Source organism: Heteronotia binoei, chromosome 11, assembly GCF_032191835.1.
Source record: "Heteronotia binoei isolate CCM8104 ecotype False Entrance Well chromosome 11, APGP_CSIRO_Hbin_v1, whole genome shotgun sequence".
NCBI classification, from domain to species: Eukaryota; Metazoa; Chordata; class Lepidosauria; order Squamata; family Gekkonidae; genus Heteronotia; species Heteronotia binoei.
Window position 1 is genome coordinate 12,107,770 of NC_083233.1, and position 23,411 is coordinate 12,131,180.

The window sequence follows — 23,411 nt, forward strand, 5'->3', positions numbered from 1 at the left end:
AAGGCTCACGTTGTAAGATGCTAAGCTTTAGAAGTACATTAGGAAATTGTCAAATTTTCTGATTGGTAGTTGGAAGCATTGTGCAGCTTCAGTGGGCTTTGGAAAATTTTGCCTCCTTCGGGTTCAGAAATTATGGTGAAAGCAGGGCTTTCTTTGTGGTGGTACTCACTGGTTCTGAGTACTGGCATGTGGGGGAGGGGGTGTTCTCCCACGTCTTGAGGGAGGAATTAGTGGAAGACAGTACAGCCTTATAGATGAATATCAACACTGTTGTGAAGTGCAGGGGTCATTTTGTAGAAAAAAGTAGGTGGTGGAGTTCATCCAGGGATTGTCATGCAGCTGCAACTACAATTCAATGGACGAATTAGGTAGGTGGGGCGGGGGGAGGGGGAACCCATAGAAGGTTCAGGAGCTGTGCTTCTGTAGGCTCCTGCTGAATTCAAGGCCTGGTGAAGTGTGTATTAATAGCTGCAGTTGTAGTAGCTAGTAGCTGCAGTTTGTGTATGCTCTATGTTCAGCTCATTGTCATCTTGTAGCAGATCTACAAGATTTAAATTTCCTGTATTTATTTATTTAGGAAATTTTTATGCCTCCGTCAATGTTCCCTCTAAGCTGCAGAGTCTTGTGAGCAAAAAAGTCTACTTTGTGATCTACTGGCATTAAAATTGTGAGCTACTGCATAAATTAGTGTGCTCTGGGGACATTCATCCTGAGCGAAGACAAAAATGTGTGAGCTGGAGGCTAAAAACCTAACTCACACTAACTCAGTTTAGAGGGAACACTGGCCACCACTCCAGGAACCTGCCTGAGATGGCTTACAAAACAAAAACGTTGAACTTGGAACAGAGTTTCTTTGTACTCTTCAGCAGTTTGGTTTGCTAACAGTGAACATTATATATTGCTAAGAATGGCCTTTGCTCATGTTTCAGGCAGCCAGCTGTGGTTTGACTCTGAGCTGAGTATGTTTTCTTTGTATAGGCATGCATGCATTTAGCATAAATCTTTTCCCCATTTCCCACATAGAAAATCTTTGGCAGCATGCAGGTTTTGGTACTGAGGAACAAAGACTTCCTGGGCGAGGTAGTTGGAACATACTGTGGCAAGACATTTTCAGCAGAGGATTTAAGTCAGTATTTCCCAAACTTTTGGTCGCTGAGGCACATTTCAGTCTCATACCTGAAAACTTTTACATTAGTGTGAGAGAGGGTAGGACCTGCTTGCCCACAGAGAGATCCCAGATCTTCCTTGTATTCCATGAGCCCCAACAGAGACTGATCAGAATCATGTGTGACAAGCAGTGATTCTCATGTGGCAGTGTAGTGGGCAACCTCCACAAGGGGGGTGGGTACCTTGGGCTCACTGGAGTCTATTTACAGTCTATTTCCTGTGGCACAGAACTTGGGAATTACTCAATTCCCCATGCTAAATTTCCAGTAATTATTAAACAGAAGTCCAGTGGCACCATAAAGGCTAACAGAATTCGTTCCAACAGAAACTTCCGTGAGTCACTTCGTGCATGGGATGGAGTGAGCTCTGACTCACAAAAATCTTATGCAAGAATAAACTTTCTTAGTCTAGAAGGAACCACTAGACTTCTGTTTTATTTTGCTGCAACAGACTAATGTAATTATTGTTATAACTATATGCAGTCTTCATTATTTGCGATAATTAACTTTCTGAAGAAAGATAACTTTTCTTTTGAGAAAAGGATCTGCAGATATTCTGCAAGCAACCCTGCCCCACTTTCCAGATAGATGTGTGTGTGTTTTATTTTTCTCACATTGTTGTGGGGGCTAAGCCAGAGGTTCCCTGGTTTCTGCATCCTTTGCTGTGATTGCTTTGTGTAGAGGCATATATGTGGATTCCAGATCTTTATTATGGCTTGGCATAGTGGAGGGGTATATTTTGTAACTCTTGATTGCTGGCATGATTGTGTCATGGCGGGGTGAGAAATGACTTGAGTCCATTATGAGATCAGGTTCAGGTGGGTAGCCATGTTGGTCTGAAGCAATGGAACAGTTTGAATCCAGTGGCCCCTTGCATGCACACGAAAGCTTATATCCAGAATTAAACTTTGCTGGTCTTGAAGAGGCCACTGGATTTAAGTTTTATTTTATGAAATTAGGATTTTTAAAACTTTGAACTCTGTATACTTACTACATAGAAAACAAATGGGAAAACAAACAGTGCAAGTTTGCTATTTACTTACTTACTTACTTACTTTATTCGATTTATATCCCGCACTACCCCACCGAGGTGGGCTCAGGGCGGCTTACAACAATAAAAGCTAACAGAGGTCGATTTAAATACGATTAAAATTATACAATAAAATAAAAACCTAAAAATACATAAAACTCACATCGATATACACTATGCTACTATTCCTTAAATCAGTCCTTCAAATTTCCAATATTCAGTAATCTGATGTTTAAGATTTAATATTCAGGCATTCTGCTCACAGTTAAGTGAATCTGTTTATGCATCTGGTACAATAATTCTCAACACTTTCTGATTGGTGCAGTGTAACAGGTTAGTGCACTAACCAATGTTCCCTCTAAGCTGCAGCCTTTTGAGCAAAAATTCTACTTCTGAGCTTCTGGCATTAAAGTTGTGAGCTACTGCATAAATTAGTGTGCTCTGGGGTCATTCTTTCTGAGCTAAGACAAAAATGTGTGAGCTGGAGGCTAAAAATCTGTGAGCTAGCTCACACTAACTCAGCTTAGAGGGAACACTGGCAGTAATATAAAACAGTGAGCAAGCAGGCAATGAGGTGGTAGCTATGGTGCAAATAATACTGTATATAATATAATAGTATAATGTAACAGTATATAAACAGTATTATTTATTATATAGCCCCGTGGCACAGAGTGTTAAAGCTGCAGTACTGCAGTCTTGTGTATAAACAATTTTATTAGTAACATATGGTAGTAGAACTATTTCTACAGCTTATAAAAAAAAGCCTTAAGATGAAAGCATCATTCTACCCCACATCTTACTTTCCTCCCACCCCACCCCCCAATAATTGACCCCCGCCAGTGTTATTTTTTAGAAAACAGATATTAAAGGTACCTTTAACTATCAAGAAAAAATGAAAATTGATTAAGGGAAAAAAAAAAAGAAAAAAGAAAACCCTTCAAAAGTTATATTCTTGTCTTAAAGGTCTTAATCTTCAAAAATTGTCCAGTGTCCTTTTATTTTCCACTCTTTTTCTACATATCTTCTGAATTTCTTCCACTCCCGATTAAAGAGTTCTAAATCACAGTCTCTTAATTTTCTTGTTAGCTTATCCATTTCACTCCATGACATAACTTTTAAAGTCCAGTCCCACTTTTCTGGTATTTTTTCTTGCTTCCACAACTGCGCATACAATGTCCTAGCAGCTGAGAGCAAGTACCATATTAAAGTTCTATCTTCTTTTGGAAAATTCTCCATTTGTAATCCCAGCAAAAATGTCTCTGCTTCTTTTTTAAATTCATATCCTAGGATCTTAGATATCTCTTGTTGAATCATCTGCCAAAACATTTTAGCTCTTTCACAAGTCCACCACATATGGTAGAAAGAGCCTTCATGCTTTTTACATTTCCAACACCTATCTGGCATCTTATTGTTCATCTTTGCTAATTTTTTTGGAGTCATGTACCATCTATACATCATCTTAAAACAGTTCTCTTTAATACTATGACATGTTGCGAGTTTCATAGAGTTTTTCTTTGTTATAAGGCCTAAGTCTCTAGTTCCCCACAACATGTCAATTCTAGAAAAGGTCTTATGTCTTGCAGAAAAAAAAGTATAGTCCCGCACTTCAGGATTAAACTTTCTCCATATATCTTCCAAGTTTTCCTGTTTGACTAACTCAAAGAAAGACTTTGGCAATTTCCCTTCTTTCACACTATTTTTTTTCCCTCCGGATCTATCCAATGAGTTCTCAACTGTTCCATTAAAATCTCCCATTAAGAGTATTTGATCGTAGGTCAACTCATCTAGTTGTTGTATAATGTCTTTAAAAAAAACATCTTTTGCACCATTAGGTGCATATAGTCCCAATAACAGCATTTTTTTCCCATTTGATGTTATTTCCACTGCTACAAATCTTCCATCTTTATCTTTAAACATCAGTTTTGGCTCCAAGTCCTGTTTAACATAAATGATTACTCCCCTTTTTTTCTGTTTGGCTAATGAAAAAAATTCCCTTCCCAATTGTTTATTCCATAAAAATTTATAATCCTTTTGTTTGATGTGTACTTCTTGCAGACAAATTATGTTACAATTTTGCTTCTTAATCCAATGAAAAGTTGCCCTTCTTTTTTGTGGTGAATTTAGTCCATTAACATTCCAAGACAGTAATTTGTAATCCATCATGGTGCAAATTCTTTATTTTCTTCAAAAAATCTCCTCAACTCTCTAGCATTTGTAATTGTTACTCTCTTCCCCTGAAGTTCAAAGCTCAAACCCTCAGGGATTAACCATCTGTACCTTGTGCCATTGTCTTTCAGTTTTTCTGTCAACTTTTTATATGTTCTCCTGTCGTTTATCACTTCTTTGGGTAGCTCCTTCATTATTCTCACTCTGCTACCTCTTATTATCAATGACTGTTCAAAGTTTTTCTTGATGATCCTTCCCACCATTTCCTTTGTCATAAATCTTACAACAACATCTCTTGGTAAGTTGTTTTTTTTTGGCGTGTAACGAATTGACTCTATACATATGATCATACATATTCTTAGTCTTGTCAGGGTCTTCTTCTAAGAATTCTGCAATTATGTTTATTATATATCCTCTCAGATCATCATTCTCTTCCTCAGGTACTCCTCTCAAGCGTATCTGATTTTCCATTAATTTGCATTCGTGGATCGTCACTTTTTCTTGGACTTTCAGCAAGGTGGTGTCATGTACTTTAACTTTCTCCTCCACCTCCTGTACTTTCTTGTCTATTTTCCCAATTTGGCCTTTAAGGTCGTCCACTTCTTTTTTAATTACTGTAATAAGTTCTTCCTTCATTTCTTGCATCATTTTATTAACTCCTTTCATAATCCTGGCTTCCATAGCCTCCATTTGGTCCTGCATTTTTTCTAATGAGAGGGCTCTTGTTCGGGGCTGCCTGGGCTCTGACATTTAGGCAAGAAGCAGGGAAATAAAATAAAAATACCAAAAATTTCCGTCTCACAATTTATAAGTTTGGCTACTAAGTTCAAAAGGTCTAAATTTTCTCTCTTATTTAGTCTTTGTTCTGTTCTTTTCTGAGCTTCCCAAGCCCAGATATATATTTTTAAAGAAATTTTTCCCCTTTAAAAAATGACGAAATTTTTAGTTTCACCAATTTGAAATTTGACAGTCAGGTTCAATAGAGCAGAGCTTGCCCTTTCCAGCAAGCCTATTTTCGCTGGTTTCTGAGCCTCCAAAGCCAAGATATTCATCAAAAAAGCCTTCAAAAATTCCAAGATGGCGGCCGCGATTTTTCCCCTTTAAAGAAAATTTTTTTCCCCTTTTAAAGTCCTCCCAGGAGCCCACCAGTAATGTAGTCAATAGATCTTGTCCTCTTACCCTCTTTCCCGTCGATTCTGTCAATTTTTAAAGTCCCAGTTCTTTTTAAAACAATATTTTAAATCGGACCTCCCAGCAATGGCTGCCGATGTTTCTCTATGATATAGAGTAGGCTTTTTTCTTTACTGCTTCCTGTCTCTGTCAGCTTCAACTCTCATGGAAATCCCACGATACTTGACGCACTTCCTGTCTTGCTCAGAAGGGTTGAAGAGCTATTCCAGTAATATTCCAGTGCAACGTGGCTATTTACATTTCAGGAAACCGCAAACCGCAAGTAGACACAACTAAATTTCCTTTTCGAATTTTAGCAGTTTTTAACACTGTCTTTTGTATTAAAACAGTACCAACTTCTCAACTTCTTTCTTCTAATTGCAAGTTTTATATTTTCCCTTTCTTCCCACCTTTAATATATCCCTTTAGTCTGTAAATAACTCCGGAGTGAAAAGAGAGCTTCTGTACCTTTTTTTCTTCACTTATCCAAGTTCCACTGGTCTTCCAAAACTTTAGTTGTTTAGAATTGTCCCAGAAGGTTAGGATCTTGACGGGCTTATGCCAAATCGATGACTCTGAAAGATCTTGCAGACGATAACTATGCAAACTTCTGAGACCCCTCAAAGCCTCAAAGGAACCCCCTTCAGGGTTCCTTTTCAGCCAAGGTAAATCTCTTCCAAAGTTTTAAGTGCATGTCTTGGTCCTTTCTCTCACTGAGAAAGGTAGGCAGTGGGCTTAAATTGCCCTCCACTACCCCGAACAAGATCTTCAGCTTGCTCCCGATGTGAGAGACAACTCAGCCCGCCATTTTCCTCCCCGGAAGTCCCCTGCAGTACTGCAGTCTTAAGCTCTGTTCACGACATTGAGTGCAATCCCAGCACAAGCTGGTTCAGGTAGCCGTTTCAAGATTGACTCAGCCTTCCATCCTTCCGAGGTTGGTAAAATGAGTATCCAGCTTGTTGGGGGGAAAGTGTAGATGACTGGAGAAGTCAATGGCAAACTACCCCATAAAAAGTCTGGAGTGAAAACATGAAAGCAATGTCACCCCAGAGTCGGAAACGACCGGTGTTTGCACAGGAGACCTTTCCTTCCTCTGATGTTCACGTATGTTGTTTTGTAATTCTTACAACCCTGCAAAGTAGTCCAGAATTGTCTCCATTTTTGCAGCTAAGAGCTGGATCTCAGAGGGTCTTAATCAAAAACATTCTATCTACTGAGTTCATGGAGTGAGATTCAAACTAGGCTGAACAGTTAGGAAGGCCAGGGTGGGGGGCTTTCCCCCATTCTTTTTGGGATGAATTAAATGGTTCAAAAAAGGGGGAGTCCACTTATAGTTTTTTGAGAACTGCAGAGTGAAGATTTGTACGTAGGACAGTCTACAGCATCCAATAATGATGTTTAATTATTGTTCCTGTATGTACTGTAGACGTATACAACACTAATATTCAAGATACATTGCTGCATCTGATGGGTGCTGCCTTCTTCACAAGTGGAACAATGGCTTTTGAACTGCTGCTTGCTTTCTTCAGGTCACTTTGATCTGCTTTGCATATTAAATCTGCATATTGAATCTGCTGCATGTGCTTGCAAGTCATTCATGAAGTAAACAACCTCAGGAAGGAAGAGAGTCTTAGTTAGAATGTGATGTGGATCGTGGGTTTGTTTCTGCGGTGCAGCTATTTAGTGCACCATTATTTAAATATGCATGTCTGTATTACCTTGCATCCCTCCCTTCTGACTGGCTCCCTATGTGATGTAACTGTTGTCTTCATTTCTCCGTTGTCTTTTTGGGGCGTAGTTATTTTCTGTCCCTTACATAAGAAGAGCCCTGCTGAATCATACCAGTGGTCCCTGCAGTCCATCATCCTGTCTTATATAGTAGGTTTTCAAGTCATGCCAGGGTAGTTACCTGAGCCCGCTTTGGTGGGGTAGGGCGGGATATAAATCGAATGAAATAAATAAAAATAAATAAAATAAAGGGGCAAGGGGCATATTTACAAGCTGAAATTCAGCTATAGGGAAAAAAACAAAGTTAGAGTCCAGTGGCGCCTTTAAGACCAACAGTTTTATTCAAGGTATGAGCTTTTGTGTGTACGCACACTTCCTCAGATATGTTGTAATGGAAGGTAATAGTTCATATACAGAGACAGAGGGCTCTGCGTAGATGAACAGCAAATTACTATACAACAATGAAGATGTTTTGACATAGGCCAAACAGCAATAGGGTAAAAGGCCAAACAGCAATAGGGGAAAACGTGTTGGAAAGCTTCACTTGCAGCAGTTCTGAGTGCCAGGTAGATGTTCTGGGTATTCTATATGTGGCTGAGGACTACAGGCTCAGAGAAATTTATTGGCAGGAAAACTGGGGAAACCAAATAAGTTTGGTTGTGTTTTTATTTATTTACAAAGCATGAACCAGCTGAGTTAAAATACATCTAGCCAAATACAATAATAAAACCCATAAATTATCACTGAGAGTCCAGCCCCTCCAAACACCCTTTTTATGATAAATTCTGAAGCAGCATGGCCACAGAACTCCAGCCCGTCATGAACACCAGCTAATTTCAGTTTTCAAAGATCAAATAAGCTTACACAGCTTTCTCAGTTTTGTCAAAGAAGCCATTCTGGCCATCCTCTGGCAGGCCATTCCACAAAGTGGCTGTTATTACAGAGCCTGTAGGTCTAACAGAGAACAAAAGGGATGTCTAACGCAAAACACTGTGCCAATCTCAACTTGTGCATGTGCACATATTGGGGGAGATGGTCGCTCCCCTTGCAAATGCTTTGCTGTCTCTACCAACAGCCTCCCCATCTTGTCTGGATTCAACAGTGCGTTACACTTATCTATTTGTCTGTAATCTCTAAGCTCTAGTTTAGGGTGGAAATGACTGCGTCTAGAGGCTTAGACAAAGAGAGTGTATAGCTTGACATCATCAGCAAATTCCAAGCAATCTCATTCAGTAGTCTCATGTGTATATTAAAGCCCGAGTGACAGCACGGATCCTTCCTAGATACCGCAGGACAATCCCAAAGATTCTGACTGTGCTAAATTAGCAGCAGCAGAAGTTAGATAAATCTGAGCCAAAATGGGGCCAGAGCTCATTGCAGTAAACCACGAAGTATAATCTGGGGTGGGGGGAGTTCTGTAAGCTTCCTTTAGGGCATCCTATTCCCCTCATGTGAAGAAAAATGGAGAGAAAGGTAGAAGGAAACAGCAGGTGCCTTCTGAAGGCCTGCAGGAAATATCCTGCATTACAACTTGCCCTAAACTTAACAGAAGTCTGACTTCTTAATAGAGGAATGTTCTTATGTACAATTTGGTGCAGTGCATCGTGACTTACATTCTAGATATGGTTTTGAGCAAGTTGGATGAGTACTCAGAAGAGAATTGGCTATTTTTTCCTTCACCATTCCCCTCTTCTTCCTTCTATGAGTTTTTTTGGGGTCACTACTGTATTTTTGACACACAAATTTACAGCAATATGTTCAGTGAACCTTGAGGCATGTTCATAGCAACATTTCACAGGCACAGTTTGATTCTTAAACCATGGCAGCTGATTCAGTTGGATTACTTTCAGAATTCTCATAACGCTTTCGTTCTTTTCTCCCCCTGAAACAGCCCACTCTTTGTAACGTGGAAAATTGGTCGAGACAAACGATTACGTGGATGTATAGGTACCTTTTCTGCCATGAACCTGCATTCAGGACTCAGGGAGTACACGCTTACTAGGTAAGATTTTGGTTCTCGTTATGTAGGTTTCCCATTTGTAAATGAGCATTTATCTCTGTTACGCCGCTAATCTGGTCAGCCAGACTTTTTAAAACATTTGACAGCCAACAAGTTTTTTGTTGGTGCCGCAGGCTTGTGTCACCAAAATTTGTAACTGGATTCTTTTTGAAGTCCTAAGATACTCTGTAACTACTTATTGGTACCTGACTTTGGTCAAAGCATTTTTGTCCAAAAAGCAGACCACTGTAGATTTTAAAATTTTAACATGAGAGCAGAACAGGGAAAGGAGGAAAATAAAACAGTGTGTATGTGTGTGAATTTTGGAGTTCAAAATTCTAAAACATCAGGTATTCTCACCTCTTCTCCAGCAGGTGCTACCAATCAGCTGTAATTAACTTAATCCTACAAATTCCCCTTGCATGTTATTCTTCAGCTACACGCTGCTTTTGAGTGGGATTCTGCTAGACTAGGGAGGTAAGTGCTAACCCTTCACTTCCCTGGCAACTAATTTTACCCTGTGATTCACACCTAGACTGACTCATCTCAGTGTTGTTTCTGTTCTAGTGTAGAAGTCGGTCATTAACTAAAGATGTAGAGTTAGTAGCTGGGCTTGGATTTAGTCATTTCTGGACCTGAAGTGTATTTCGTTTTCCAAAGGGTGGGTGCATCAGAGCAGGGATATAGTACTCTTGTGGGCTGCTTCATTCTTCATTTGGTAGTCCAGAGTCTGGGTTTAGTTTAGTTTCGTTTATTCGATTTATATCTCGCCAAAGCAGGCTCAGGGTGGCTTTTTTGCCAGGTGTGTATTCTTCTGCACAGTCTGGTTTATTCAGAACTGATTTTAATCTAAATGAATCATACGCATCTCCTTGCATCTCTGAATAGCTGTAGAACTGCGCATCTGTCACCAATAAAACCTATGAGAGAGATGTAACATTAGTGTGGAATGTCTGTTGTCACCTCCGTAGGCACATTTTTTTCTCCCACATGTTGATTTAAAAATTGTGCTGTCAAAGCCATACAGAAAATAACTCTGATTTTATGAAGAAGTATACAAAATAGCCTAGAAAGGTAGGACTGGTCCATAGACCACCAGCTGGCCATCCCTGAACTGGATGTCTCTGTCGATTTATGGGATTGTAACCCTTTAAGCTGAAGCATTATTGGAGTAGGCAAAGAAAGTAGCAAAGACTGTTCATCCTCCTTTGAATTAGGGAGCTGAAGAGCAATGCTGGAAGTTTCTCAGGGCTGGCATCTAAAATTTAATCTTTCTTAGCAATCAGTCAAGGACATGTTTATTCTATGAAGTTCAAAAGCTGGGTGTTTCCTTTTGTTATTAGATCCTTGTAGTCCTGCTAATATTTGTTGCTATCATAGCAGGGCATGCTGATCTGACCCTGGGTAAGAGTAACTGATTGATGAAAGTTCACATTTTTGGGTAACCAAGATGTATTTTGCTACTTTCAGTTCTTTATAAAGTGGACTGTCAATGGTGAGATATAGATGTCTGTGGCTCTGAACTGCAAATGATCCATGGGAGAAACTTTACAAAAGAGGACTTTTATAGATCTCAAATATGTATTAAAGTTGTATTGCTGCATCACCGTGCCAGATTGAAATGGAGGGTAAATACTCATGTTTAATGGTGCAGGGTAAAAGTAGCTCATCTGTTTGGCTTGCTACTGTAAGAATGAGGCTGCATGCAGGTGTTATGGTGAACTCATTTATAAACTGCAGTTTGATCAAACCCTGGATAATTGTGACCTCTAGTAGCAGATGGTCCAGCAAAACCAGGTTTATTGGCAGGTACCAAACCAAGGTTTTTAGCTGGTGTGTACTAACTGCACATTTTTGTAATAACTAAATTCACAAACCATAGCTTGGGTACTACAGCACAGAGGTGGTGACACAGAAAGAATGTGAGAAAGAAGCAAGAAATGGACAAACTATGATTTAAATATAGTCAGTGTTTGTCACCCACATCTGATAGATTAATCAGAAGTTGTGGCATGAACCACTTCTCCCCCCCTACCCCGAGACATCTGAATTTCACTGCACTGTCCTTCCGAGCTGGAGTAAATAAGAGCAAGTTAAAAAGGTAAAGGTAGTCCCCTGTGCAAGCACCAGTTGTTTTCGACTCTGGGGTGACGTTGCTTTCACGTTTCACGGCAGACTTTTTACGGGGTGGTTTGCCATTGCCTTTCCCAGTCATCTACACTTCTCCCCGCAGCAAGCTGGGTACTCATTTCACCAACCTCGGAAGGATGGAAGGCTGAGTCAACCTTGAGCCGGCTACCTGAGCCAGTTTCCGCTGGGATCGAACTCAGGTCGTGAGCAGAGGGCTCCGACTGCAGTATTGCAGCTTTGCCACTCTGTGCCACGGGGCTCTTAAGAGCAAGTTACCTGCTGGCTATTTCCCTGCTTAAGATAGCCCACCTGGCATCAGCCAGAACCTGTGTCTTTTATGTCATAGCTCCCATTCTGTGGAATGTGAGTGGAGTGCTGTCCAGAAGTTTTAAGGAGGTCCTGCAAGGGCTTTCAGTTGGATATAAACTGCAGGCATTGAGGGGGGCTTATTGGACATTTTACTGTACGTCATATGTTTTCAGTTTGGATTTGTAAGCCACCTTGAACCACAGGCAGGACAAGCAGGATATAAATTATGCGAGAATTGCCTTGTCCCAGGGCCATTTAGTCTTGCATTCTGCTTCCAATAGCAGCAGGTCAGCTGAAAAGTTCAGACAGATCAAATTTGAACTATCCACCCCATGCTCCTTGCCCCCAGCATTTGATGATCAAATAAATATTGAAGTTGAATGTTCAGATCCCATTCTTTGCAGCTGTTGCTGAAACCTATTGTCCATGAATTTGCATAATCAATTCTAATGCTATCAGTGCTAGTCATCACAAAGTCTTCTGGTAATGAATCCTGTAGGCTTAATTAATTAAATGTTAGTATTTTCTTGTTTCACATTTATCCATAATTTTTTCAGGGGAAATGGTCCATTTCCCTGGTGATTGTGTTGTCCTTTTCTGTGCACATCTAAGTTTTCTGATGATTGTGTTGTCCTTTTCTGTGCACGTCTAAGTTCCACAGTCTTCCCCCATTGGACACAAGACAACCAAATCTGCACACAGTATTCCCCAATGTGAATACACCCTAAGTATTGCATTATGATACTAGAGCAGTTGCTGTACTATTTTCAGTCATTTTCATAATAATACTTCATTGAATTTTCCTTTTTTACTGCCTTCTCTCAGTGAAGTAATGTATTTTTCAGAGAGCCTTCTGCTGTGTCTCCAGAATCTTTCTTGAATAATTCCTGTCAGATTTAGATTCCATTCATTGCTTATGTATTTATTTACACTGAAATTCATTTGCAGTTCTTTTACCTATTTACCTCGTCTGAAGAGATGCTTACGCTGTTATTAGCAAGCCTGGCTGCTTGATTATTCAGCTCTGACACTATTCATAGGGTGTCAGTACCAGGCTCAGTTCCACCAGGACCAGTGGATGGAACATCACTGTTTTTCTGTTTATATTAAACACTGATCATTATTCCAGATGTTGCCGTTGGGCCTTTAAGCCAGTTATCCATCCCCGTAGGGACATGTACTCATCCTACAGTTGCTAAGACAGCCAGCGACAGCAGCCACAGTAATCACATAGATAGCCATAATGCTAGCTAAGTTTTAGAGACTGAGTAGAGGGTTGGGCATGATTTACCCAGTCTGTGCGATTGCTACTCAGTTAATGTTGCAGCTGTTCCTACCATGTGTAATTTCACAGCAGCAGCCAAGTAACTATCATAACACCTAGGCTTCCTTAGAAGCCTTTGATCGACTTTAATTGATCCCTATGCCGCTATCTTAGAATTCAGCTGTTGACTAGATGTTGGGTTTTAATTCAGTTTCTCTCATTTCCCTGTTTTTCAGTACTCCATTGACACTTTAGTCCAATGGTCACATTGCTTCTCTGGATAGTTTCATTATTATGAGATAATTAAACTATATTTATTGCTCATATTTGCTTTTCAAATTCCTTCTTGAACTACTTTACTTTCAATTTAGCTGCTAATGTTCCTTTTTATTTTCTTCTTGGGGCGAGACTTTCATCTTCTTCGTGGTCTCTGTGCTTCACACATGGGATGAAGCGCCAGCGCCGATCCCCGATCGGTAATACCAAAGTCCAGGATTTTTCGCCGCCTGACCCCAGTGGGCATGCGCGACAGCCTCACTGCTCATGCTCACCCGGTGGGCGTGAACATCCCACCAGTTCCTTCTTTACCACCACATCGGATAGACACGTTCATGGTTGCTCCGGTCGGTAGCTCAATTACCTTTTTCCTCTCCGGGTTTCTCCTCATTTTTGTTCTAAAAAAAAAAAGAGAGAGAGAGACTGTTAGTTTATCGTTGCTACCCCTCGGGGTTTTTCTTCCCCCCCTCCTCCTGCCATCCCCTGTCTATGGAAAAGCATTGGGGTTTTTTCAAGTGGTGTCTTAAGTGCAGAAGCAAGATTCCTCCTCCCGACAGACATTCCCTCTGTTTGTTGTGTCTTGGGGAAGGTCACCGAGTGGAATGCTGCCATAATTGCTCCAAGTTTTCTAACCAGACCAGAAAAAAACGAGCGGCAAGACTATCTGCAGCGCTGTTGAAATCAGTTCTCGCACCACAGATGTCGACATCAGTGTCGACCAGCACTTCAATGGCCACTCCGGCATCGGCATGGGTTCCAGTCTCGCTGTCGACCCCTTCTCTGCCACCGAAGGACCCGGCGATCGTTTTGGGAGAGCCTCTGGAAAAGATCTTTGCCTCACCGATTTGACCGAAAAGCCCCTCGGATCTGATGGATGTTCAACACTCCTCTCTGTCTGGCTCTGATTTGGAGATTGATCTTACACAGCGGTCGGCATACTCAAAGGAAGGCGGCGATCCGTGTCCAGCGTCAGACTTCAAAGTTTTCCAGCCTCTCGACACCGAAACTGCTGCTGATAACTCAGCCTGATCGGTTTGGTGAGATTCCAGACCCCTTTCGGTGGCTGCATTCTTTGCCCAGCTGGGACCCACGCCCGTGGGCATATCCATTTGGGGGCTATCCCTTTCATGCTCCATACCCATGGTACCCCCCTCAGAACCCAGACTGGGACCAGCGTTCTGAAGCTTCGCATCGCTCCAGAGTCTCGGCACACTCTCCACCTGGTCGACCAGATACTTCATGGTCCCCAAGCGGGATGGAAAACTTTGTCCAATTATGGATGTGAGGGGACTGAACGAATTCATCGCTTATCAAAAGTTCAGAATGCTGAGTCTACAGAACATTCTTCCACTCATCAACAAAGGAGATTGGATGGCTACTCTGGACTTGAAGGATGCCTATTTCCACATCAGCATCCTCCCCAGTCACAGGAGATTTCTTCGTTTTGCAATTGGGACGAACCATTTCCAGTACCGGGTGCTCCCCTTTGGACTCTTCACTGCCTCCAGGGTTTTCACAAAGACCATGGTGGTCGTGGTAGCTTATACCTTCATCTCCAGGGTATCATATAGACGATTGGTTGGTGGTTGCGGTGTCCGAAGCGTCTCTACGGGCTCATCTGCAAGTTATTATCAACCTCCTGGGCAAGCTAGGGCCTCTGGTGAATGAGAAGAAGTCTCACCTGGTTCCAGCGAGAAGAGTTCAGTTTATAGGAGCGGTTCTGGACACTGCTTGGCATCTGGCATTCCTACCAGAGTCGCGGGCACTGAATATCATCTCCCTGGTTCAGCTCCTACAAATGGTGAGATGCGCTTCCGTTCTGCAGATCCAACATCTCTTGGGCCTCATGGCTGCTACTACCAATGTCTTGAGGTTCGCAAGATGGGGGATGCGAATCCTCCAGCTTTGGTTTATCAGGATGTACAACCCTGTGATGGATCTCTCGTCCAAGGTTCTTCAAATCCCATTGGCAGTGCTCTGCTCTCTGGACTTGCGGAAGGTGAAGTCCAATCTCTGCAGAGGGGCACCGTTTCATGTTCTGCTCCCTTCAGTCAAGGTGACTACGAATGCCTTGCTGTGGGGGTGGGGGACGCATTTAGATGATCTCCTCATAGGCGGCCCATGGCCCCCGTCAATGGCACATCATCACATCAGTTTCTTGGAGCTCATGGCAGTTCACTTAGCCCTAAGATCATTCCTACCCCTGATCAGCAGTCAGACTGTGGCGGTGATGTCCGACAACACAACAGCTGTAAACTATATAAATCATCAAGGGGGAACTGTGTCCAGGAAGCTATGTTTGCTGGCGATGCAGCTTTGGGAAGCCTGCATAGCTGCCCAGACCTTCATTGTGGCCACCCACCTGCCGGGGGAGCTCAGTGTGCAAGCGGACTCCTTGAGCAGGGGGGAGGTTTCCCATCATGAATGGGAGATGAACTGGATTTATCTAGAACCTCTTTTCCTGGACTGAGGTCATCCCAGGACAGATGTGTTTGCCACGGCAAGCAATCGGAAATGCGAGCTATTCTGTTCCAGAGGGGGAATGGACCTAGGGTCTTTGGGCTATGGTCTTCTACTCTCGTGGGCGAACAAGTTCCTCTACCTGTTTCCGCCCATGCCTCTTCTCACCAAAGTGATTCACAAACTGGCCTAAGAGTGTCCGGAGTGCATCTTGATTACTCCATGGTGGCCAAGACAGAACTGGTTTCCTATCCTCGCCATGGCGGGAGGATGTCACCACAAGTTTCCTTCGGAGCTGGACCTCCTATTGACTCACGGAGGCCGCCTGTTTCACCACGACATCCCTCATCTCAAACTGACAGCTTGGAGGGTCAGCTTCCGGAATTCTCAGACAGAGTGAAGTATGTAATGTTGAACTGTAGAAAGCTATCAACTCGCTGCTCCTATGAGTGAAAGTGGTCTAAGTTCCTTGCATTTCTGGGGGACAACGGCGTCAGTGCCCGTAATACTAGTATGGAGCTTGTGTTTGCGTTCATACTGATTCTTGTGGATGCTGGGCTTAATCACTCCTCGATTCGAGTGCATCTAGCTGCAGGATCCTGTGGATGGCATATCGGTTTTCACACATCCTCATACAAAGCACTTCCTGAAAGGTCTTCTGCGGCTTCACCCGCCATCAGAGTCCTCTTCCTGCTTGGGATCTGCAGTTGGTCCTAGAAAGGCTATCAAGGCAGCCCTTTGAACCCTTGGCTACCTGCCCACTGCATCTTCTCGCCTGGAAGACTGCCTTTTTAGTGGCTGTCACTACGGCCAGGAGGGCAGGTTAATTGGTGGCTTTGCGGTGTGATGCTCCATACGTCTCATTCCATGATGATGGAGTTTCTTTGGCTCCAGACATCTCGCTCCTCCCTAAAGTGGTGTCTAGTTTCCACCTTAATCTAGAGGTATTTTTGCCTACATTTTATCCTTCTCTTATCTTCTGCAGAAGAGACATGTTTGCATGCCCTAGATGTTAAGAGGGCGTTGTTGTTTTTTGTGCATCGCACTAAGCCGTTTAGAAAGGATCCCAATCTATTTGTCTCCTATGCGGCCCATAGGTTGGGTGGTTTCAAGATCTCTGCGCAGAGACTATGTAAGTGGATCACGGAGGCCATTAGACTTTGCTATCTGTTGGTGAAGCGTCCCTTGCCAGGGCCACTCTGTGCACATTCCACTAGAGCTATGGCTACATCTACAACATTCCTGAAGGGTGTTTCCTTAGCAGACATCTGTTTGGCTGCAACCTGGGCATCTCCTCATGTCTTCATGCGACATTATGCCCTGGATGTCTGGAAGCGCCACAGAGCACAGCTGGGTACCCTGGTCCTTCAAGCCGCTACTTCTGCATAACTGCCAGCTGCCGCCACCAGGTAAGCCTAGCTGGCTAATCTCCCATGAGTGTGAAGCACAGAGACCACGAAGAAGAGAAACAGGTTTCCTACTGTAACTGATGATCTTCGAGTGGTCATCTGTGCATTCACACTACCCGCCCTCCTTCCCCTCTGCTGCCAGTCATGAGGAACTTTAGATAGGTGGCAGTGGGAAAGAACTGGTGGGATGTTCATGCCCACCGGGTGAGCATGTGCAGTGGGGCTGTCACGCATGCCCACTGGGGTAGGGCAGCGAAAAATCCCAGACTTTGGTATTACTGATTGGGGATCGGCACTGGCGCTTCATCTCATGAGTGTGAATGCACAGATGACCACTCAAAGATCATCAGTTACAGGCAGGAAATCTGTTTTTCTGTCTTCTAAAAGATGTACTATATAAAGATGTCCACTTTAATAGACTGCCCAGTAAAACTCTTCCGTTTATTCTGTTTTGGGCTATAGTCATACCCTAAGGTTATATTCCCTTGTACTGGAGTAGAAAAATTCCTACAAAAACATTTGTGGTGGCAGAAGCCACTATGCTTGACAATACTAAAGCATCCAGAGCTTGAAAGTCCACTTTGACAGGTGGCAAAATGTTTCTTTTGCATAGATTCACCTCGCCTCTTTTGCATATCGAAGAACTCAGACACTATGGTTCCTTTACAAAGCTATAATTCTTTTTTAAAAAAAATGGAAAACAACAAAAATATATTTGGAACCTAAGATATTAAACAAGTAGCTTAAACTTCCATAAATTTTACAGGAAACATTTACACTTAATAATTTCTAATGTATTTGTGTCTCGGGAGATATCTTGGTCTATGGTGAGCTGAATATTATCCTAGTTATGAAGAAGGCCAAGAGGCTGCCATGAAGAGTTTAAATCTCTCTAGAGAACTTAAAATGCTTCCCAGGCTTAGTTTTTTCTTTAGAAAAATCATGGGGTATTTTTTACCTCAATAAAATAGGCTTGAGGTCAAAAAGTATTCCAGTGGCAAAATGCTTTGGACCCCAGTGCTATTTTACTTACAACTTCACGTAATTGTTGACTGTGTTGGGGAACTTTGCCACTTGGTAAGAAATGTCCTAAGAAGACAAAGTTGTACAGCCATTTCTCTCTCTGCATTCTGGCAACAAAAATGCAACAAGAATAGGTAGGAAATTGACCCCATAAGTGGTCCCATGATTTTAATCATTTGATGAGGTGTCTCTAGTGGTTCCTAGGTTCCTGTTGTCTTAATTACTGGGAAGCCACTTTCTCCAGAATGCACTCAAGGGCATGATTCCCTCCCCCCTACTCCCTTCTAGCCCAGTTTGGCCTGGTCTGGCTAAAGTCATGGGCCTTGCTCTACAGAATGAGCAGGTTCTACAACTACAGCCAGGATTATTGAACATATGAAGCTGCCTTATACTGAATCAGACCCTTGGTCCATCAAAGTTAGTATTGTCTACTCAGACTGGCAGCGGCTCTCCAGGGTCTCAAGCTGAAGTTTTTCACACCTATTTGCCTGGACCTTTTTTGGACCTGGGACCTTCTGCTTACCAAGCAGATGCTCTACCACTGAGCCACCATCCCTCATCTTTCCTCCTCTCTCCCATCCCCTTCCCCCATCCCAGGCAGGGTTGGGGGCTTGGAGGCTTTGGACAAGCCCTGAAAGTGAGAGGGAACTCAGCTCCACTGAGAGTGGTCTCCCTCCTCCAGGAAAGTCCCCAGCACTCCATCCCAGCTGTGACTAGAAGGCCTGGTAAAAGAACATTTGTAGGGGCTACCTATGCCACAGTTGTATCAGCTGTGGTCTAATACGCCATGAGGAAACTCCAAGAGCTTTAGCATCAGCAGACTTAACCAGGGTCAGAAAAGCCAAGTTGACACTTACCTAAGCCCTGTTGTCCAGGACACGAGGAGAGCCGGAGATGCATGGAGGCAGTAATCGGCTGCAAGCACACCTTTGGGGGGGGAGGGCTGGAGTGTGGCTTGAACTGCTTTCCTCCAGCGATGCAGCCTGACCCTCAGAGGGCCCTGTGGGTTAGCCTTTGACAGGAACAAGGGAAAATGGCAGCTCTGGCAGGATTACCCACACATTGAAGATATTGTACTTCTCCACTTTCTCAGAGAATACAGGCCAACTAGGGAAAGAAAGGGGAGGGGAAGACTTCTCTTCCAGACCTATTTGGGGAGGAGGCCCATGATAATCTCCAAATGTCAGTCGAGGAGAGAGTTTCAAATGAGTTACAAGCCTTTGTTAGCCTTTGCCCAACTTCTTGGGAGCCATACAATAGGCATAGAAGATACAAGCATAAATCCAAGAGCACCAACTACTCCAAGTCCCATTCTTCCTCATTTAGAAGCAGAAAGGTTAGTCTTCCTAGTTCTCTGTCTAGAACAGGGTCCCTGTCTTATCTGCACAGGCAAAAGAGGAGACAAAGTCACAAGAGAGCAGAATGAGGCAGATATCATACCCCATTAGAATCGGTTATTTCAGAGCGCTCTGATTCCTCCTCCAAGAAAGAAGAAGGTAAACGATCAGAGGGAAGAGTCCAGACTAGGCTCTTCCCTCAGAAGTTAATCTGTAAACTAATACCTAAGGTCCTAAAGATCTTGAAGATTCTAGACAAAGCCAAGACTTCCAACTAGAGAGCAGGAGAACTGTCATCCCTCAGGTTACTGCGGGCCTTCCTGCAGAGACGCACTAGGTCTTTGGACTAGGCATGGGCAAGAACCGAACCATGAATCATGGTTTGTGCTAAAAATGGCCGATCTGTGGTTTGTTCCAAACTGCTGGGTCTGATCCCATTGGACCTGGGTTATAGGTCAGCTTCCCGAAATTCAATTCACACCAAACTTGGCAAGCAGGTAGAGGAGAGTCCTCTGAAGACTTTGCCACAAGTTTGCTGTCTCTAGCCTACTTGGGGGCTGTTCTACACTTTCCCGAATCCAGCAAACCGACAAACCTTGAATAATAATAATAATATTATAATAATAATACTTTTTATTTATATCCCGCCCTCCCCGCCAGGCAGGTTCAGGGCGGCTGAATTGGGTTGGGAAATCAAAAGAGCACGAAACAAAATGAACCACTTGAATCAGGGGACCAAATGAACCACCGTTTTTGCGTTTCGTGCCCATCCCTACTCTGGACCTTTCCTTTCCATCAACAAATGATAGCCATCAATTGTGGTCTAAATTAACCTGCTGTGGATGCTCCAGTGGCACTTTCTCCATCGTTAGTGACAGCTTGGCATCTCCAGGGACCCATGCAATGTGGGTTGATATAGAATAAATTCTGAGGCATCTGCTGCAGCCTTGAGGACCTCTTCAGCCAGCAGTCTATTCATCAGCGCCATCTGTCTTTGGGCAGTGGACTTGGTGCTGAGCCTGATGTTGCCAAAGCTCTTAAGGATGACTTGAAGAAAATTTCATTAGCAGCAACTTTCATAGAGGATATCTCCTTCGATAACATTCAGTCGTCATCCTATGTCTTGGCCTCCAACATGCGAGTTTGTTGTAATACTTGGCTACGCTGCCAGGAAGCAGATGTACCATCTCTACCCGACTGGTAGTGGCCCTTTCATGAAAGGCAAGCTGTTTGGGGAATTCTTGGGAAAACATGTAGGGGAATCCAAGGACAAGAAGAGGGTGCTTCCAACTAGACAGAAGGAGAAGAACAATGCCAAGAAGTTTTGTTTCTTTCAGGACAAGCCAAATTTCAGACAGAGTTCATTTTTTAAAAAAACCTTCTGGAATAAATGACAACATTCCACAAGTGGAGCAACGTCCAATAAGAACGCAGCCTTCTCCAAACAGGAAGAAAGAAGGAAGTTACGGCATGACACTGTGGGGCTGGCCTCAAGATCGGTCAGCTCCAGCAGTTTGTACACATTTGGCAGGCAATGGTGTCAGGGTGACTAGACTAGACATTGGACCTCCTAACCATCTCAAAGGCCAAACTAAACCAGGTACCTCATTGCTGATGTTCCCCAAAACATCAGCTAGTGCTGTGAGCCATCCGTCATCCTTTGGACATACAGGCCATTGAGTCTGTTCCAGAAGGCTAGCAAATGACTATTTTGTCGACCTTGTTTCTTAAAGTTTCATTTAGGAGCTTGGCCAGGCCCTGTCTGCATCCAAGAGGGTGAGTCCTTCCCAGTAGTTAAGACTGCAGCACCCTAGAACCACTGAGGAGAGAAATTCACAATAAATTAATCAAATGTTCCAGTCCCATCTTTGGTTCAGTGGGCGGCAAAGAAATGTTTTAAACCACATAGCAGGTTAGCAGGTATCTGTCTAAACTTCCAAAAATAAACAGATATTCCCCATAATTTCTGCCCCACTGATTTTAAGAACAACATCACAAAATTGAAAGTAAATAGGTCGATCTTAAGATATTACTTGGGGAGGCATCTTTGGTAACATAACTTAAGCTCATTAATGTGCTATGAGCAAAATTACCCATGAGAGAGTAATTGTATTTAAAACACTTTCATCTTCTATGCATGCAACATTCTTTCTAATTTGGATCGAGGGATTATTCCATCTTGTTGTAAAGGAGGAAAGCTGTATCTTTCTGTATGTTCAGGCATTTCCTTCAGTGTGCAGACTGATTTGCCGAGAGCTTCCGATTTTACTCTGAAGGGGGCACGGTTTGGACCCCTGTGAGAACCCATGTGTGCACACATGTTGTTGTTGTTGTTGTTGGTAGTGGTGGTGGGGAATTTCCCTCTAACTCAAACCCATCAATTCAGAATACGATTAAGATCTTACAGATTAAACAGGTCAGTTTTCCTTCACTCTCTGTTTTTACCTCCTCCTGCATTAGCTGATATTCAGTTGCTTTCAACACGCCATGCCTCTGTGCATGTCCTCTCCCTACGCTGACTGAATGCATGGGAGTGGGCTGGCCCCACCCCTGCCCTTTTCAGGTTGCCCAATCACTGAGCATGGCACCTGTGTGTGGAACAAGTGTCCACATGTATGGTTTCTGCCTAGGAGGGTTTTTGTATAGACATTGTATGTGTGTTTCGTTGGGAAAAGGCATGTTAAAAGAAATGTACCAATATATATTTTTCTGTCTGCCTCAAGCGTTTCCCAAATATCCAGAAATCCCTCCTTGTTTGTGGGGATCCTGTTTTGCAGCCCTGCTGATGATAGGCTTTGCCAAGAGATTTCAGTATTGGAAGAAACAAGCTGGGGAGCCCATGTTTATTCACCACAAGTTGAGGCAGATATCTGGAAATTAACTGACACACACCCAGATCTCTCCCTTCAGGGGCTTGAAAAGGCCATTTGTCCCTGTTTTCTTTCTCATTTCTCACCATCTCCCAGTTAACTGATTTTCAACATTCTGTGTCCCCTGAAGCACACTCAGTCCTCATTAGGCCATTTTTTGATAGTTTTTCTCCCACCCCATCCCCTTTTGATTAATGTACAAATCCTTATTTTTCTGTGGGTAGCCTGGTTTTTCTGCTTCCATGATCGGTGTGGGTTTCTTTTGTTAATACAATGATTTTACAGATGAAATGGTGAGTCTGAGAGACCAGCCGTTCTCTCAGGGACACATACAGAATACATGTTTACTCAGAAGTAAATCCCACTGAGTTCAATGGAACTCACTCCCAGATACATGTGTATAGGATTGCAGTCTCACTGATTTGATAGAGATTCAAATTGAGGTCATCTTGGCTTACAGCTCAAAGACAGCCGGCTAATGATACAAGTTCAAACTGATCTGAATACTATGTGATGACTGGTTCCACCCGCCCCCGAGGCACACCCTTTTCTTACTGTTAGAAAATAATATAGATCATGCATATTCTATTCTTTGGATGTTTCTGACATCATTGTTTCCAAACCTGTAATATCAGCTTTTTGAACTCAAGGAATATGGGTGTTCCTCAGCTGATGTGCTAAAATGTTGTAGCTTCGTAGACATGTTTCTGAGAGGCAGCTAATGTCTTTTAATGCAAGTGGAGGACCCACAGGGACTCTAGAAGGGTCTTGCCCCTCAATCCTGCTAGTCCTCTCCAATAATATCTTTAACTCCCCCCTTTCTCCCAACCTCTACTGTTTTCTTCCCATGCCCTTTCTTACCTCAGGTTTGAAAATGAAACTGCATGGATATCCTCAATGATTTTCTTTGTGTCACATCACCGGTGTTTTCTCTGGTTGCCCAGGCAATCAAATGGTTGCCAAGATATTGCAAGGTAATCTCATGAGATCTTAAACTTTATCTGTGCTGTCTCCATTGTGTGGATTAATTGCTCCACATTCTGGAGCCATGTTCAGGCTTAGATCTAAGGAAAA

The 23,411-nt window shown here is 43.0% G+C and overlaps 1 protein-coding gene across 2 annotated transcripts in view; it reads left to right on the forward strand.

Moving 5' to 3' along the window:
- The window catches only part of AMMECR1 (AMMECR nuclear protein 1), a 149,121-nt gene that overhangs the window by 40,347 nt on the left and 85,363 nt on the right, over positions 1-23,411 (forward strand). For both annotated transcript variants that reach the window (XM_060249232.1, XM_060249231.1), the window contains exon 2: positions 9,152-9,262. In XM_060249232.1, coding sequence (XP_060105215.1) covers positions 9,152-9,262 — 111 coding nt within the window. The remainder of the gene's footprint in view (positions 1-9,151; positions 9,263-23,411) is intronic.